The 18,534-nt window shown below is 48.5% G+C and overlaps 1 protein-coding gene across 1 annotated transcript; it reads right to left on the reverse strand.

Moving 5' to 3' along the window:
- Positions 1-2,517: 2,517 nt before the first annotated feature.
- Positions 2,518-7,049, reverse strand: LOC143939310 (integrase/recombinase xerD homolog). Its single transcript, XM_077461002.1, has 2 exons — positions 6,788-7,049; positions 2,518-3,566 (listed from the first exon to the last, which is right to left on the reverse strand). Exons 1-2 carry the CDS (start codon positions 6,906-6,908, stop codon positions 2,590-2,592), a joined length of 1,098 nt encoding a protein of 365 aa, XP_077317128.1. The 5' UTR covers positions 6,909-7,049; the 3' UTR covers positions 2,518-2,589.
- Between the last annotated feature and the right edge of the window lie 11,485 nt (positions 7,050-18,534).

Below are 18,534 nucleotides of genomic sequence, written 5' to 3' on the forward strand. Positions count from 1 at the left end.
GCTGGCCATATGGCACAGAGAACTGGAGGTGGACACGTGGAGATATTTTTGGAGTGATGGGGTGCATCTTAATGATGTGGCCTCCAGGATGGGATACAGCGAAGACTGAGGGTGTGGAGGTGCACGCAAGGGTAAGGGGTTACCCCTTCCGTGCTGTGGCAGTGTTGGGTTGCTGGAGGAGAAAAGTGTGGTTACATGTATGGAACATGTTGTACCCATCCATGGAATGGGGGGTTTTCGGGTACTTTCAGGTCACAAGGGGTGGTAGGTCACTGTGAAGGTTGGGTACCGCCTCCGAGTCCGGGGTTTGCCGACTGTAGGCCTAAAGTTAAAGAAATTGTTTGCAGTGACCAGTGGTATGTTTTTCTTCCATGACCCATAAAGTACAGAAAAGTTTAATGATTATTTATGAGGTTGTTATTTATATAATTTTATAGTTTATTAATAAAAAGGCTGTTAAGGCCATTTACTCCAAAACCTGGTCAAGTAAATTTTGAGGGATTTGGAGGGGTGGTTTTTGAGGTTAAGGGAGTGATCAGGATACTGGGCTTAAGTCCTACAAATGTCATGAAATAATGAATTGCAAACGTCATGCTAGAGCACAATGTGATTTACTGGGCTGTATGTCAGCAATCAGCATTAAACACCTGTGAAGAGTGGTGATACAGCTATACTAGCTGGTTTTTCCGGATGCCTTGGATGGGTGGTGGAGGCTGGCAGCAAACAGTAAACACAACACTTGCAGGATGTGACTTGCAGAATCTTTTACTATCTTAGTGTCACATGCAATATACCAACATTGACAATAGGCGGTATTACAGTCAGTTAATTAAAAACTGGTATTTCAGTTTTGATTAAATACTATGTTCTAAACTCTGAACTCCACCCACTTGCAACAGCCAAAAGTTTAAAGCTAGCCTGCTAAATGGGCTGAAATTCAAGCTCGGGGCCAGGTGGAAAATTATTGGCTGTACAGTGACTGTACCCTATCTGATGCAGTCACCGTTTGGGTATTCAGATTGTCCCAGGTCCAATTTTGTCTGATTCCTGATGAACCAAATGAAATTCAATCAGATAATCGAAGGAACTGAGAGGAAAGTTGTCAGACGAACAACAGTTGTGCATGAGAAATCATACAGTGTATGACAACTTTATATTGCAAGAAAGAGGTGTGCCACAAGGGTGCTAGTCTCGCCCCACCAGCCGTGGAATCCCTCTTTGAGAAAGAAATGGCTGCACACCAAGACAACGTGAGTCCATTTTTTTGCAATACCCCAAGAGTGTAACAACAATCGCCACTCTGTAGCAAGAACAGAGCTTGACGCGTTTCACACAGTTACATTGTGCTTACTCATAACCCCCCACAATGTAAGTGTGTGAAACGCATGACTAGTGTAGTCTGAATGTTCCCCTTATACTATTCCTTATCTATTAGAAACGAGACCACACCATAGGTTGGAGTAAACTGGCCACAACAGCCTTTATTAAACATAACTCAAAATTACTCCAATAACTTGTAAATATGAAAATATATAAATATATAAATATATATATATAAATATATAAATATAAATAACTTTATTAACATTAAGCCACATTTTAATTAACATTAACTGCCCATTCTGGTGATCTCTGACGGTGACCACACTTAAGCCAATACCCAATCACTGCGGTACACCTGACCAACTTCCCAAAGGCCTCCACCTGTGACCGGTCGGAGACAACTTCCGCCAGTGAACATAACCGTATTCCCTCCAACGTTCAGGAATACCCAGAGGGGCCGATCGTTAGATGAGCCCCCCACACCCTCAGATCCCTTCTGAGTACCTGTCTACCGTCAGAAACCACCAGAAAACACACCGCCACAGCCCGAAAGGGTGACCCCCTCAACCTTGAGGGCCGCCCCACACCCGAAGAGCTTTCTGTATGCCCTCCTGTAAGCCAAAGGACCAGAGGTCAATCCCCACATCCGATAGATGAACGCCATCCCGCCTAAGATAAAGCCCTACATTCACCTCCAATTCCCTGTGTCTTACCACAATGCCCCCGTTCTGCACTACAAACCGCCCAACAACCTTATTAACCCTAATCCTGGTTTTCTCAAGGCTGGCTAAAGACCTGGCCCCCCGCCACACCGTTCTGGCCACAATGTCTGACCACACCAAAATGGTGCCCGGGAAAAGGACTCGCATGCGCAACACATCAGCCTTGATATCCGCCAAAATGTCCTTCACTTTCCGAACTCCCAGGTCATTGCCCCCCGCATGAACAACCAGCACATCCGGGGGCCTATCCCTCAAAGCGAAACGCTCCACCTCCCTCATGACACGCTCCCACCTCATGCCCGGGAAACCCAACCACATCACCCTAGCTACCTCCGTGGGGATACCTAATTGCCTGCCTGCTGGTAGAGAATCACCTCTCCTGGCCCCCCAGCAGACGTACGAATGCCCCAGGATCCAAACGAGGCGTTGAGAACCTCCATCTGGAATGAAAACAAGAGAAATAACACAACAACCAAAGGAATGTTACAAGCACAGTCCTCCCCCCCATAAATCCCACAGCAAACAACCCCCAGCCGCACCCTCCTTACCCCAGTAGCAACTGCGGCCGGACATAGGACCGGAACCTCCGGGACTCCCATCTACCAATCCGGCGAACCACCGCCTCCTCCAGCCCACATCGAGCCGCCTCCGTGGCCGCCCCAATCCGAAAAGAGTGGGACGCGTAGTCCCGCTCATCCAAACCCACCGCCCTCAGGCATTGCCGAAAGACCGACACAAACTGAAAACGGGATAGAAAAGAGCCCTCCTCGTGCACCAAAAAGGGGCCCGCCCTCCCAGGCCGCACCGCCCGGAACGCCCGTACCGCCGCCACCGGGCACACTACCGAGCCCGGCAGGGCGAGCAGCGTAATCGCCACTCCCTTGCCCCGTTGATCAGTCTTAGACCTACGCAACCGTATACTCACCCGATCCGCAACCACCTGCACATCCTGATCCAACAGACCCCCAGCCACCCGTTTTGAGCGACACACCAACTCCCCAATCCTAAAAGCCCCATAAAACGCCAACGAAAACGCTGCCGTAAACAGGACGGTCTCGTAAGCAGACGAGCAAACGTCCACCAGCCGAGAACAAATTGCCACCAGATTGTCAAATGACACCGGCCGGCGCGCATCCCTACCCTTCCAATCCCTCCTGTACCCCTTCAACGTTTGCCTCACCCAAAAATCCTTCGTCCCGTCCGGCTCCCCCCACAGTTTGAACAAAAAGGCCAACCCCGCCAGCTTCCGCTCAATAGATGCGGGAGACAGGCCCGTCTCAATGTTCCGGGCAACCCAGTACAATACCACCCAGCGCCGGTCGGAGCCCCGACCAGCCACTCCAACCTCCCGCAGGAACGCCCACCATTCCGCCCACACTCTAGAATAAGCGGACCATGTAGCCTGACTCAACGACCTTTTTAACCAACCTGCGGCGATTCCAAGGGAAGTTCCCACATCCACCCGGGGCATGGCGCCCCCGACTCCTCCGCTCCCGGCGCCAGCTGCCGGAACTTGTCCCACTGAAAACGAGAGAGCGAGTCAGCCAAAGAATTCTCCACCCCAGGTATGTGCACAGCATAAACGTAAACATTGAGCCGCAAACAGCGAAAGACCAGGTGTCGCAGCAGCCGGATGACCGGGGGGGAAGAAGCAGTCATCCGATTGAGGACCTGGACCACCCCCATGTTATCGCAATTGATGCGCAACTTCAAATTACGAAACTCCGCCCCCCACAACTCCAATGCCACCACTATCGGGAACAATTCTAGCAAAACCAAATTGCCCAACAACCCCGCAACCTCCCATGAGCGTGGCCAAGGTTCCGCACTCCACCGACCCCGGAAAAATGCCCCATAACCCGTTGAGCCAGCCGCGTCAGTAACCAACTCCACATCGAAGTTGCTCACTGGCCCCGACATCCACATAGCCCGCCCATTATATGACTCCAAAAATTCATGCCAAGCCCGCAGGTCCTCCCGGTGTTCCCTTCGCAAACGCACGAAGTGGGTAGGGGCGGTTACCCCGGCAGTGGCCCCCGACAGCCGTCGGCAGAACACACGGCCCATAGGGATGATCCGGCAAGCGAAATTCAGCTTGCCCAACAGGGACTGCAGGGCCCGAAGCTGAACCTTCGGCCGGCCCTGCATGCCTGCCAACTCCGCCTGCAGATCCCGTAATTTATTCTCTGGCAATCGACACTCCATTGCCATAGAATCAATCACGATTCCCAGAAAACTCAATTCCGTCACCGGGCCCTCCGTCTTATCCCCCGCCAACGGCACCCCGAACCTGCCCGCAATGTGCTGCAACGTGGACAGAAGAATCGCACACACATTGGAGGCAGGCGGGCCCACGCACAGAAAATCATCCAAATAGTGGATGACCGACTCCAGGCCCGAAACATCTCTCACCACCCATTCCAAGAATGAACTAAAAGCTTCAAAATAGGCGCATGAAATGGAACAACCCATGGGCAGGCACAAGTCCACATAAAACTTGCCCCGCCAATGGCATCCCAACAGCCGGAAGCTGTCCGGGTGGACCGGCAGAAGGCGAAACGCCGATTCCACATCCGCCTTGGCCATGAGAGCCCCACGACCATACCGCCTGACCCACCGTACCGCCGCGTCAAAAGACGTGTAGGAAACCGTACACGCCTCCGGGTCAATGAAATCATTGACCGACCCCCCTTTCGGAAAAGACAGGTGATGAATCAAGCGAAACTTCCCCGGCTCCTTCTTAGGAACTACACCCAATGGGGAGACCACCAGGTCCCCCCACGGCTGCACTTCGAAAGGACCACCCATCCGGCCCAGCGCCACCTCTTTACCCAAGTTATCATCCACCACCCCCGGGTGATCTAAAGCCGAACGCAAATTCCTGGCCAACGGCGGCACCCCTCCCAAAGAACAGGGAATCCTAAAACCGTCCCGAAAACCCAGAATCAACCCCCGCGCCGCCGCACCATCCGGATACCTATTTAGGAAAGGAAGCATCCTTCCCAGGTTCACCGGCGTCATCCCTCTTTTGACCGGCGACACCGGCACGCTGACCTTTTTTGAAACAGCGGGACAGGGGGTGGGTGCCGCCGCACCCGGAGCACTCATGCTTGAAGCGGCACGCGCCTCCGAATTTACAAGCCCTTTCATTGAAGGGCCAGCACACCCCCCACTTCTTTCCGGCCGGCAGTCCCGAGGAAGACGCACTCCCGGCCCCCCCCTGAAGAAACGGAGTGGGCGCCCGCGGAGCAGACATAAGCCTCATCCAGAGGCTTATGTCCTTGTGATCCCACCGCAGGTCAGCCCGCACTGCCTTACGCTGACGAAACTGCTCATCATAGCGCAGCCAAGCCAGCCCTCCATACACTCGGTGAGCCTCCCCAATCGCGTCCAGGTAACAAAATAACGCCGAGCAATGCTCGGGGTTCTTTTCCCCTATCACGCTAGCCAAGATAGCGAACGCCTGAAGCCAATTTGCAAATGTGCGCGGGATCAGCCGATACCTACGTTTTTCCTCGTCGTCCTTCTTGGAACTGTCCGGCTTAACCCTGTCCAAATTAAATTTCTCGAGGGGGAGCAAAGAGAAAATCTCCACATACTCACCCTTGCCGATCTTGTCCCGCACCTCCTGCTTCAAATGCGCCCCCAATGGGCCTTCGAAACAAACATAGACTTCGCACCGGGCAGCATCCGCGATCCTAACCAGGTCAGACCGCGCCCCCGGGTCCGCGGGCACCGGGGGGACCCCCGAGCCCACGGCCCCCGCATCCATGCTCCCCGACACCGCAGCAGGCGGTGAATCCTGCGCAGGAATGACCTCCGCCCCCCCGGCCCCCCCCACATTACCCATCCAGGGGGCCACCTGAGGCGACCCGGAGCCCCCAGCAAACTTACCAACCAGGGCCTGCAGCCCCCCCAACAGCTCCTGCAACTGACCTGACGGCCCCCCCGGGGCCACAGGCCCCGCCCCCCTTGCGCTGAACCTGCCGCAACCCCCCCCAATACGTCCCGGGATCCCGTGGGTACCGCACCCCCCTGCGCCACCCCCATCAGATCCCGCAATGCATCCGCCAGCAATGTAGACTCCCGCAACTTACCCGGGCCCCCAGGGGCCTCGGCGACCGGTACCGGTCCGGGTGCAGAAAAGGACCCCTCCTCCTCCTGGGACAGCTCGCTCTCCGAACCGACCTCTCCAGCGCGCACCGGGGACGCGGCCATCCCCCTGTGCTCCACGCGGTCCATCCGGTCCCTGCGATCCGGGACTGCAGGCAATGTCCTCCTCCCCCCGCCGCCCCCGGCATGCCGGCGTCTAAAACCAGCCCTGCCAGGCACCTTGGCAGCCTTCTGCGACCCACCCTCCCCCCCCTTCAGCATGTGACCCCCCCGGAGCGCCCCCCTCCCCCCCACCGCACGGATGCTGGCCCCAGACCCAGCATGCCGCAGATCCCCCGCCACGTGCACCCCCCCTTGGCCTGCCGACCCAGAGCCATCCACACTCCCCCCCACCTCCACCGGGCCCCGTGCGGTCCCGGCGCCATTTCCATGCGGCCGCGAAGCCCCGCCCCCCTCCGGTCGGCGGCGCAACGACCGCCCGGACCGGGGGGAGCCGAGAACCTGCCGTTTTGCCGGGGGGACCGATCGGTCCACCCCCAGGCTCCGGGAGTCACGAGGCGGCCGAGGAGTAGGCCCAGGAGAAAAACGCGCCGGAGGCCGAGACCTCCGCGCGCGCAGTGGAACCTCACCTGTCCCGCCGCCGTCCACATCGCCGTCCGCCAGGTCACCCACACGTTCCCGCAGCCAGTCCGCACCGTGCACCTCCGCCGCCCGTCGCAGCCGCGCGAAGAGTCCCTCGAGGTCCGCCATAGCAGAGGAGCAGCGAAAAACTGCCTCCTCTGTGTCACACTGGGCTCCGAATGATTCCTTAAAGCCACACCTCTCCCTTTTATGTGACCCCTCCCCTACACTGAACTTGTTTCCTGCAAACCTTTTCCTGAACTCCACCCATAAAGCTTAACCCTCTGTGTCCCTCATCCACACTGTCATGTCCAGCACTCCTTATATCATTGCATTCATAATCCGTGCTTCTCTTCAACCTCTGTACTTGCTATTGTCCTGTAGTGACTGTTGTTACACTCTTGGGATGTTGCAATAAATAGACCTCACTTTGTGTTGGTGTGCAGTCATTCTTTTGTTAAATATGACAACTTTATGCTCTTTGTTACATTTCTAGGCCTTCAACAGGACCCTGTCTGTATAGAATGCTCTACCACCTCTCTGATTAATCCAGCCATAGATGGTTTGACTCTCGTCCGGTTCAGCAGGGACTGTTTGAGATCTGCACCATCTACGGGCAGGCTGATTGTACCCAAGTTGATCCATCAATCGACCTGGGTACAACAACATGTCAGATTTTTACATGTGATTATTGAGAGGGGCTTTAGCCGCTAGCAATAATCACTCTGGAGTGGTTTTCCTAAAACTGATGCACTCAGAATCTACTGCAGCTGTACATGGTAGCCAATCAATTTCTAACTTCAGCATGTTCAATTAAGCTTTGACAATAAAATCTGGAAGCTGATCGATTTCTATGCAGAGCTGTACCAGATTTTACATTTTCCAGTATTAGTAAATAACCCCTGTGTTTCCTGGCAGGGATGGCTCCCCAAGTCTGCAATCTGTGGTTATAGGAAAGAAAATTGAATCATCTATGGCCTGCCTTAGTCATCTGTTATTTAAATCATCTGCTGCTGGAACAATTTTCCCATTTTTCACATATTACATTGAAAATGTGCTAAAAACTCCCAAAACAATATGCTATATATTACAACTTACCAATACTTTAATATGGCAGCTGCATTTTCTTTTCTCATGCTCATTTTGTACCTAGTGATTTTGCCAGTTACACATTTCCAGTCCAAGGGTGACAACGCTCACTTACTGTATAGTAGAGATGCATGATTAATCGTTAAGAATCAAAGTCACAATCTTTTTCTGTGCCCAACCTTCAAAACAGCATGTCACAATTCTTTCTAACAAGCGCAGAGAGTTCTCACAGCTGGAAAAAATTAATAAATCCAGGCAGCCTGCCAAGTTTTATCACAACACATGAATAAGTAGAAACAAAGTATCTTTTCATTCTTTTATCAAAGGAAAGAACTCTGGCTGTAAATGAGGGAAGTTTAACCATTTAACCACTTCCATAGCGGGCCTATTCTGGCACTCCTCTCCTACATGTAATAATCCAAATTTTTTGCTAGAACATTACTCAGAACCCCCAAACATTATATATATATTTTTTTTAGCAGACACCCTAATAAAAAGGTGGTCATTGCAACATTATAATGTCGCACTGTATTTGCACAACAATTTTCTGGAAAAAAAACTGTTTCATGAATTAAAAAATAACAAAAAAGAGTAAAGTTAGCCCAATTTTTTTGTATAATGTGAAAGATGATGTTACATCGAGTAAATAGATACTCAAGATGTCACGTTTTAAAATTGCACACACTCATGGAATGGCTCCAAACTTTAATACTTAAAGATCTCTATAGGTGACACTTTAAAATCTTTTACAGGTTACCAGTTTAGAGTTATCCCACGTACACACAACCGGACTTTCCCACACACGAACGGACCAAAGGCCATTCGTTTTGAACGTGATGACGTATGACGGGACTAGAAAAGGAAGTTCAATAGCCAGTAGCCAATAGCTGCCCTTGCATCGAATTTGGTCAGTTGGACCAGCATACAGATGAACGGTTTTCCCGATAGAAATTGATTCCGTCTGACAGATTTGAAACATGTTCTTTTTCTAGGTCCATCTAAATTTTTGAAGTAAAAAGTCAGATGAAGCCCACACACAATCGTAATATCTGATGGAATGATTCCGTCTGACCTTTTCTGGTCCGGTCGTGTGTACGCAGCATTACAGAGGAGGTCTAGTGCTAGAATTGTTGCTCTCAGGCCGCGTACACACGGGCGGATTGTCTGCCCAACTTAGTCCGCTGAACCGTGTTTCAGCGGACAATCCGCTCGTGTGTGGGCTTCAGCGGACTTTTTCAGCGGACAGTCTGACGAACTTAGTCTTTCGGAATTTCCGTAATTTTGTCCGTCCAAACTTGTTTTTGTCCGTCCAAACTTGGTTTCAGCGGACAGTCCGCTCGTGTGTAGGCAAGTTGGACGGACTAAGTATAGCGCATGCTCAGAAAGGATTTACACGGCCGAAGGTTGCATTGCAGTGTATTGGACGTCGTTTTTCTAGTCCCGTCGTACGTGCTGTACACGTCATCGCGCAAGTTTTCAGTGGACTGTCTGTTCATCGTGTGTGGTCAAGTCCGTTCATTCAAAAGCTGAACGGACTGTCTGTCGGATTGTCTGACGAACTTAGTTGGGCAGACAATCCGCCCGTGTGTACGCGGCCTGACTCTTACACACACGGCAATACTTTCAAATGTGTGGTTTGAACGGCTTTTACATATGTGGGCGGGACTTATGTGTGCGTTCACTTATGTGCGCAAGCTACTGGGGACAGGGGCGCTTTAAATAATTTTTTTATTTTTATTGCTTATTTTACTTTATTTTTACATTTTCTCTTTTATATATTTTTTATCACTTTTATTCCTATTACAAGGAATGTAAACATCCCTTGTAATAGAAATGGTGCGTGATCGGTCCTCTTTATGGAGAGATATGGGGTCAATAAGACCCCACATCTCTCCTCCAGGCTGTAAAGCATGAGATCAAAAAAAAAATTTACGATCCCATGTTTTCCAGCTGCAATCGCGGTCCTCTGATGGTCAAAGAGATGACTGGTGACCATCTGGTCACCGGAAATCTCTATGATCGTCATCCAACGGCGGCCAATTTTTTCTCCAGGTCCCCAATGGCACGGGAGAGCCCGGAGAAGCACCAGAGGGCGGCGGGAGGGGGGGATGTCCCCTCCCGTCGCCTGCAAGAACTGCCACTATGATTGTTCTTACTGTGCGCAGAATCACTGGCTGAAAAAGAGGATATCTGAATGATGCCTGTAGCTGCAGGCATCATTCAGATATTCCCACTGAAAGTCAAGGACGTCATATGGAGACCAAACCTTTTCTGACATGTGTTGCTTAAAAGTAAAAATCATTATTTTCTGCTAGAAAATTACTTGGAACACCCAAACATGATATTTTTTTTTTTAGCAGAGATCATAGAGAATAAAATGGTGGTTGTTGCAATATTTTGTCACACTGTATTTGCACAGCGGTTTTTCAAACGCAATTTTTTTTTAAGAAATACACAATAATGCATTCAAAAATAAACAGTAAAGTTAGCCCATTTTTTTTGTATTGTACTATTGTAGTCTTTGGGACCCAAACTGGAAAAATCAAAAGTGCCTATTTTGAGGGCTTGGATACAAGTTGTTGGGCATACAAAGAAGGGTCTGGGTACTGCCCTGGGGGACATGTATCAATAAAATAAAGTTTGTAAAAAACATAATTTTTAAATGACCAATTATTTACTGATGCTTTAAGTGAAACAAGAAAAATGAAAAATTCCTTTAACCACTTCAGCCCCGGAAAGATTTACCCCTTGATGACCAGGCCATTTTTTGCGATACGACACTGCGCCGCTTTAACTGACAATTGTATGGTCATGTGACGTTGTACCCAAACACAATTTATGTCCTTTTTTTCCCCACACAAATAGAGCTTTGTTTTGGTGGTATTTGATCACCTCTGTGTTTTTTATTTTTTGCGCTATGAACAAAAAAAGACCGTCAATTTTGAAAAAAAAAAAATTTTTTTAACTTTCTGCTATAATACATATCCAGAAAATATATATATATATACAAAAACGAATTTATTCATAAGATTAGGCCAGTATATATTCTTCTACATATTTTTGATAAAAAAATCGCAATAAGAGTATATTGATTAGTTTGTGCAAAAGTTACAGCGTCTACAAAATAGGGGATATATTTATGGACTTTTATTATTTTTTTTAAATGTTTTTACTGGTAACGGCAGCGATCTGTGATTTTTAGCATGATGGTGACAAATCTGAAACTTTTCGGGGACTAGTGACATTATTACAGTGATCAGTGCTAAAAAGAAATGCACTGATCAATGTATAAATGACATTGTCAGGGAAGGTGGGGGGCACTGGGGGGGGGGGGCAATCAAGGGGTTAACTGTGTTCCCTGGGAGTGTTCTAACTGTGTGGGGGATGGGCTCACTGGGACAACACAGAGATCGCTGTTCCTGATCAATAGGAACAGCAGTTGTCCCCTGTTTGAACAGGGATCTGCCTTGTTTACATAGCGATCGTGAGTGGCCGGCGGACATATAGTGCCTGGGGGGTCCCCCTAGTCGCTCGGTAAAGTGGCGCATCTGCACCGTGTATAGAACCTGCTGCAGCAAACCTGACATGTATAAAGAAGAAAAATTAGATTTTCCCTTGGAGCTAACTTGACAATATGCTGTGGCTGGGGGAACATGACTGCCAATTCATTGTTTATCAGTGTTCTCCCCTCTCTGTAGGCTCATATTCCTACTTCCCTCAATCTCAGAACCAACATCAGCATCAAGTAATGGCTTTACATTGTCAAGTAGCAAGTGGCTGACGCTGTGTTCAAATAACTTAGCTGACTCCTTCATGCATGATGCATGAAGGAGTATAAAGGAGGATTATGGCAGGAGTATCCGTGGACAAGGAGGCAGAATAACCCGCTCTGGCAGCTCTGGGGGACTGCGCACTGTCAGTTTGGATGAGGAGGATGAGGATGGTTTAGTAAGCCAGTCCACCACCTCCTCTGCATACTGTGGCTGGATATTATGGGCAGTATCACTAAACAGAGGAAATAGTGCCCTGCCTAAGGACAGACCACTGCTAGTGGTCTAACGCACTTCAATATACTGCTGTAAATGTGCACTGAAGCACTTCAGTATACCGCAGTAACAGTGCACCAACGCACTTTAATATATTGCAGTAAAAGTGTCCTGACGCACTACTATACAGCAGGGAAACTGCCCTGACACTTTACACTGACACACTTCAATATACGGCAGGTAACCTGCACTGAAACACTAAACTGACACTACAGTACAAATGAACAGTCGCACTACACTCACACTGCACTATCACTATATTCATACTAAAATGACGCTAAAGTTAAAATGAACAGTCAAACTACACTCACACTGCACTATCACTATTTTCACACTACACTCACAATAGAATCACAATAGCTCACTAACTAGTAAACAGAAAAACAAAGAAAAGGCGCCTCTAAGTGTATAATTAAAAGCTGTTTAATTTCCCCAAAAAGGGTTAAAAACACTTACAAGATATGTAGACTGGCAGAGCATATCATTAATATCCATGTAGGTGGTCCGGCATGAAGGCAGTGGTCACTGGTATATACAAGTTCTTTAGGCTGTGTATGTCCAGTAGCGGGGGTAGGGGATGCCAATGGGAAAACCAGCAGGGAGCTCCAAGAAAACTGACAGGCCAGCCCGCAAGTGACGTCAGCGACAGGAGACAATAACCAGCAACCAGCGTGGACCACAAACAAGAAGCAAAACAGGAAGCAGTCATCAAAGAGTTTTGAGACTGTGATTGCGGGCTGGCCTGTCAGTTTTCTTGGAGCTCCCTGCTGGTTTTCCCGTTGGCATCCCCTGGACCCCCGCTACTGGACATACACAGCCTAAAGAACTTGTATATGCCTTCATGCTGGACCACCTACATGGATATTAAAGCGGGAGTCCACCGGGAGTCCGCGTTTTTTTTTTTTTTAAAAGCCAGCAGCTACAAATACTGCAGCTGCTGACTTTTAAAATAGTGACACTTACCTGTCCAGCGCGCCCACAATGTCGGCACCCGAAGCCGATCTCTCGATCATCTCTCGGGTGCTGCCGCCGCCATCTTGGGTATGGGAATCAGGAAGTGGAGCCTTTCGGCTTCATTTCCCGGTTCCCTACTGCGCATGCGCGAGTCGCGCTGCACAATAAGGATGGACCCGCTGCCTCTGGGATCTGTGTGTTTCCCAGCAGGCAGCGGGGGACTTTCGGAAAGGGGCGTAATCTACGCCCCTTTCCGCAGAGAGCTATCCAGGAAGTGGGTGCAGATACCTGTACTGTACAGGTACCTGCACCCCCCTCCCCCCCGAAAGGTGCCAATTGTGGCGCCGGAGGGGGGGAGGATTCCAATGAGCGGAAGGTCCACTTTAGGGTGGACCTCCGCTTTAATGATATGCTCTGCCAGTCTACAAATCTTGTAAGTGTTTTTAACCATTTTTGGGGAAATTAAACAGATTTTAATTCTACACTTAGAGGCACCTTTTCTTTGTTTTTCTGTTTCCTATACAGAGATTGCTTCTCTCCATAAATGCAGCCCTAAGTGGGGAAGATACCCTATTGTAGACTTTGGGGTGTCTCTAAGAACCATGATTGGGCACCATCATCATTACTTTTTCAAATTATGGCTCTGACAGTGTTCTGTGACCTGACTGGGCAAATCATTTATTGCTTCAGCCAATCAGGGCTTCCAATGCACTGTGCATTGTGGGGCACATAGCGGGCTAAACAAATGGTTAAACTCCCCAACAATTCGTGTGTTCGCCGAACGGGTGAACAGCCAATGTTCAGCCCATTCGCCCAACACTATTTTATAACAACTAATGTTCTTTAACAAAGATCTCTTTAAAATAATATACATTCCACAGTAATAATTATGCTACCAAAATTAGTGTGTGAGCCTCGCTTCTGTTTCTTTTTGCCGGAGGCCGTCATTTAGTTGAAGCCCAGAACAGTCACTTTCTTATTGGAAACTCTCCCACTCTCCTTGGTCTCAAAGACGATATGTCACTTTCGTATTTATAAAGTGTGCATTTTCAGCAATGATTTTATGTCTTGGCTCAGATAAAGAGGAAGGCTGACTGAAGCTTTAGAGTACGGAAGTTCACAGGCTGCTGATGAGGGAGAAAAGAGAGAATATCAAGAGATAAGATAAGAAAGCATCCTTGTAAGTTTAATTCTTTTGTGTCTCCATTGCAGCAGAGTTTGTCCTGTCAACTCTCCTGCTTTTCTTTTCTCCTTTTCTAATCTGTGTTTCCTCAACACCGTCTTTGTGATTCCTATTGCATCCCCTCCCCTCACAAGCAGTAAATCTTTAGGCTGTCAGCAGAATACAGGACAACTGAGGGTGTGCAGAGCAGGCTGAGACAGTGCATATACAGGCAGTCCCCGGGTTACAAACAAGATAGGGTCTATAGGTTTGTTCTTAAGTTGAATTTGTATGTAAGTTGGAATAGGTACATTTTTTAAGTGTAACTCCAGCCCCAACATTTTGTTTTCACGTTTGGATAATATAGGGAACGGTTAACCCCCCTGCAATGTTTGTTTTGCTGTCTATGTCCCGTGTTCAGAAGATTTCACCTTTCTGTCCCTGTGACGATTGGATTTTGAACATTTTGGTTTGATGTGGAAACAAAGATTGGTGATAAAGCTTCAGTGGAGGCACCTTTTTCCCATGATAACTCTTACAGGAGTGAATTTTGTTTCCGTGGTCTGGTTTTCCTGTTGTCTCCCTCCCTATGAGTCGTATGTAAGTTGCATGTTTGTAACCCGGGAACAGCCTGTACTGGATTTTAAACAGTATAGGCCAGGGATCTGCAATTAGTGGACCTCCAACTGTTGCAAAACTACAAGTCCCATCATGGCTCTGCCTCTGGGTGTCATGCTTGTGGCTGTCAGAATCTTGCTATGTCTCATGGTACCAGTAGTTCTGCAACAGCTGGAGGTCCGCTAATTGCATATCCCTGCTATAGGCACTTATCTTCAATGTTTTACATAGCTATACCTACAAAAGGGGCCAACATGAAGTGATCTATCAGTACTTAATTTTTTAAATACAGTTCAATTTTAACAGAACAAAAGAAAGCCAACAGGAGAAATTCATTGGGAAGTGTTCATACAGGGAGAGTATACAGTTTTGAGAAAATGTGAAATATGAGAAATTTTGACTTACTATGACTAATCCCCTTGAAGAGGCTGGTTGATATTTCTAATTTCTGAATCTCTGACCCATAACAAAACGAGAGGTCAGACTTTACTTTCGGCATGCTTGTTCTAGGTCAGTGACTCTAATGCCGCATACACAAGATGGGACTATCCAGCGGACCGTGTCCTCATCAACATGGGGACAAGGTGCTTTAGGGTGGGGGTGCATGCAGGGCGCCCGCTTCCCCAAAGCACCCATCCCCCATGTTGAGGGCACGCGGCCTGGTACGGCTCAGGAGGGGGGGCGCTCACTTGTCCCCACCCCCTTTCCTGACCGGCCGGGCTGCATGCTCATAGAAGGGCCTGGTATGGACTTTGGGGGGACCCCCATGCCGTTTTTTCGGCATAGGGGTTCCCCTTTAAATCCATACCAGGCGACGGGGCTAGCAAGGTTTCAATCTCGCCGATGGAGGCGGTGACATTGACTGCCTTCGCTAGTCCCGTCGTACCTGAAGTCACGTTCAAAATGAATGGACTTTACTCCGTGTGTGGGCAAGTCCGTTCATTTGGAAAGTCCGGCGGACCTATGCCATAAGTTCGGCGGATTGTCTGCCAGACCTAATCCTCTGGAAAAGTCAGTTCTTTTGTGGGCATGTGTGGGCAAGTCCGGTCATTCGGAAAGTCCGGCGGACCTCCGCCGGATAGTCTGATCATGTGTACGCGGCATAAGGCCTTGTTCACATAGGGAAATTACAACCATGCCTTGCACAGGGCTGTGTTTCTACTGGCATGGTTATGCAGAGGTGTTTCATGCATCCCCCGTGTAGGCAGTCTCATTCATGTCTATTGGAAAAAAGCTGCTGCACAGACATAGATGCTGTCTCCAAATAATGACATTCATGCGGCTGCATGGCCCCAAACGCAAGCAGTTTGGGGACACCCACCCACACTCGTGTGAATGTTATATTGGAACAGAGAAGCTGTGTCCGTGCAGCTGCTGTGTCCCAAGACATGAATGGGACAGCCTGCATGGGGATGCAGAACACCTGTGCACAGGGCTGTTACAAGGTGGGGGGGGGCAAAAGGGACAGAAGCCCCGGGAGCAACAACTTTCTGGTGGGGGGGAGGTGAAGCTGACTTACAATGCTTCCTGGTGCTGCTAAAGTATTGCTTCAGCCTGGCTGGACCAGTGTGACCACCGCCGCTACTGTACACTGTTGCAGTCAGAGCTGACTGTATGCTGAGTGCACTCCTGCACTGGCGCACTAGACAAATTCCCTTCTCTGTCAGGTGACGTGATCTCCGCCTGACAAATGCTCTGTAGTTCCAGCATATTCACAGTGGTGGCCCGTCAATAGGCCGAACCCCCCCCACACCCCCCCGAAGCTAGCCATGAAAAAAAAAATGGTCCTCTAAGTGTGTACAGGCTTGTTTTTAACCGCTTTCCCACCATTGCATGTAAATATTCAGTCTGGTAAGGAAGTGGTTATATTGGGATCATGGTTGAGGCTACAACCATGACCCCGGTATAATTTTTTTAGTGGAGGCCATTGCCTTCTGAGTAAAAGTAATCTGAGCGGATTTAAAGTATTTTCTTGTTTTGAAGGGACACTGGGCTGGGGGGTGGCGTATGCCATTTTCAACCTGGGCACCAGGCACTGCCTGCGCATACCCGTGCCTGTAAAAACACGGCCCTGCACGGGGCACCGATTTAATCGCCTTGTGTGACCGAGGTCTAATGCCCTGTACACACGGTCGGACTTTCCAACGGAAAATGTGCGATCGGATCGTGTTGTCGGAAAATCCAATCGTGTGTGGGCTCCATCTGACTTTTTACGTCTGAATTTCCGACACACAAAGTTTGAGAGCTGGATCTAAAATTTTCGGACAACAAAATCTGATCGTTTAAATTCCAATCGTGTGTAGACAATTCCGACGGACAAAGTGCCATGCATGCTCAGAATAAATTATGAGACAAAAGCTATTGGCTACTGCCCTTTTTATAGTCCCGTCGTACTTGTTTTATGCGTTTACAACGATTGGATTTTCCGACAACTTTGTACGATCCTGTGTATGCGAGACAAGTTTGGGCCAAAATCCGTCGGAAAAGATCTGATGGATTTTGTCGTCGGAAAGTCCGACCGTGTGTACAGGGCATAAGAGTATTGAACCCAGTGCATTAGCTGCTAGGGAACTGGCATTTTCAGGAGGTCAGCAATATCAGCCAAAGTATTTCTCTCATATTTCACAAGAGATCACTGACTAATCTATGTTGATTTAGGTCAAAAAGGGGGGTTTGGGAACAGTGTGCACCTTATGAAGTGAGACATGTTGGAGCGCCAGTTATTTCTTTATTTGATTGCTTTTGGGAGAATGTAGCAGAGTGACAACACTGAGACATGTGATGCCAGCAGCTGGTTCAGTTTATTAATGTTTGTATTTTATAACACATACAGTATAGGTACATTTGACTATATTGTACTGCCTGCTTCAAGTAAAGCATCTTTATTTCCAGGCTTTCAAATATTGACTGTTTTATAATTATTTTCCAGTATGGCAATTACATATGCTACTTTGCATCTCACTTTATTGTCTTAGTGGGCTTGTTGATCATAAGCAGTAACTGGTTCATCCGCATTAGTAGTGCTGTCTGTGTGTGGGCACTGTCATGTGTTAATAGCAGTGTGGGTACCCCCTGGCTGTTTTAACCCTTTTTATATTTCTAGTAACTCAGGTTACACAAATAAATTATTCATCGTCTTCCTGCTTAGAGTTCTTTTTGCAGTGCATTTCATTAAATCTGTTATCACCTGTAAGTTCCAACAGGGGTATTATGTTTGATGTAGGGAACAGACTAATGTCAAGCAATTTCATTGACATTTCTGTCTATAGTTTTATGCCTAAATTTCATACAAAAAACAGATAAGTGTGCTAGATATACTTAAAATGGTTGTGAAGGCGCAAGGTTTTTTACTTTCATGCATTCAGTCCCCCCCCCACCACTCCTAATACTTACCTAAGCCCCCTCTCGATCCAGCAATGTCCAGGAGAACCTTGCCTCTCCAGGCACTCCTGATTGGCTTTAAAACAAAATAAATAACCTTACCTTACCTGCTCTGTGTAGTGGTTTTGCACAGAAGAGCCCGGACCCTCCTCTTCTCAGGTCCTGCGTCGACACTCCTGGCTCCTCCCTCCTGCCGGGTGGCACCGCAGCAAAGCAGCGGCTCAGCTCGGGTGCCCCATAGCAGGCTGCTTTGCTGCGGTGCCACCCGGCAGGAGGGAGGAGCCAGGAGTGTCGACGCAGGACCTGAGAAGAGGAGGGTCCGGGCTCTTCTGTGCAAAACCACTACACAGAGCAGGTAAGGTAAGGTTATTTATTTTGTTTAAATTAAAGACAAGACTTTATTATCACTTTAAAGCTGAACTTCATGCTCTCAATCAAAATTGACTGTTTTTAATCCTTATGCTGCAAGCATTAGTAAATAGATAGGAAAGTAAGTCATCTTTAA

This window comes from Lithobates pipiens, unplaced genomic scaffold (assembly GCF_037356315.1).
Source record: "Lithobates pipiens isolate NorthernLeopardFrog02 unplaced genomic scaffold, aLitPip1_a1.2 Scaffold_1, whole genome shotgun sequence".
Lineage (NCBI taxonomy): Eukaryota > Metazoa > Chordata > Amphibia > Anura > Ranidae > Lithobates > Lithobates pipiens.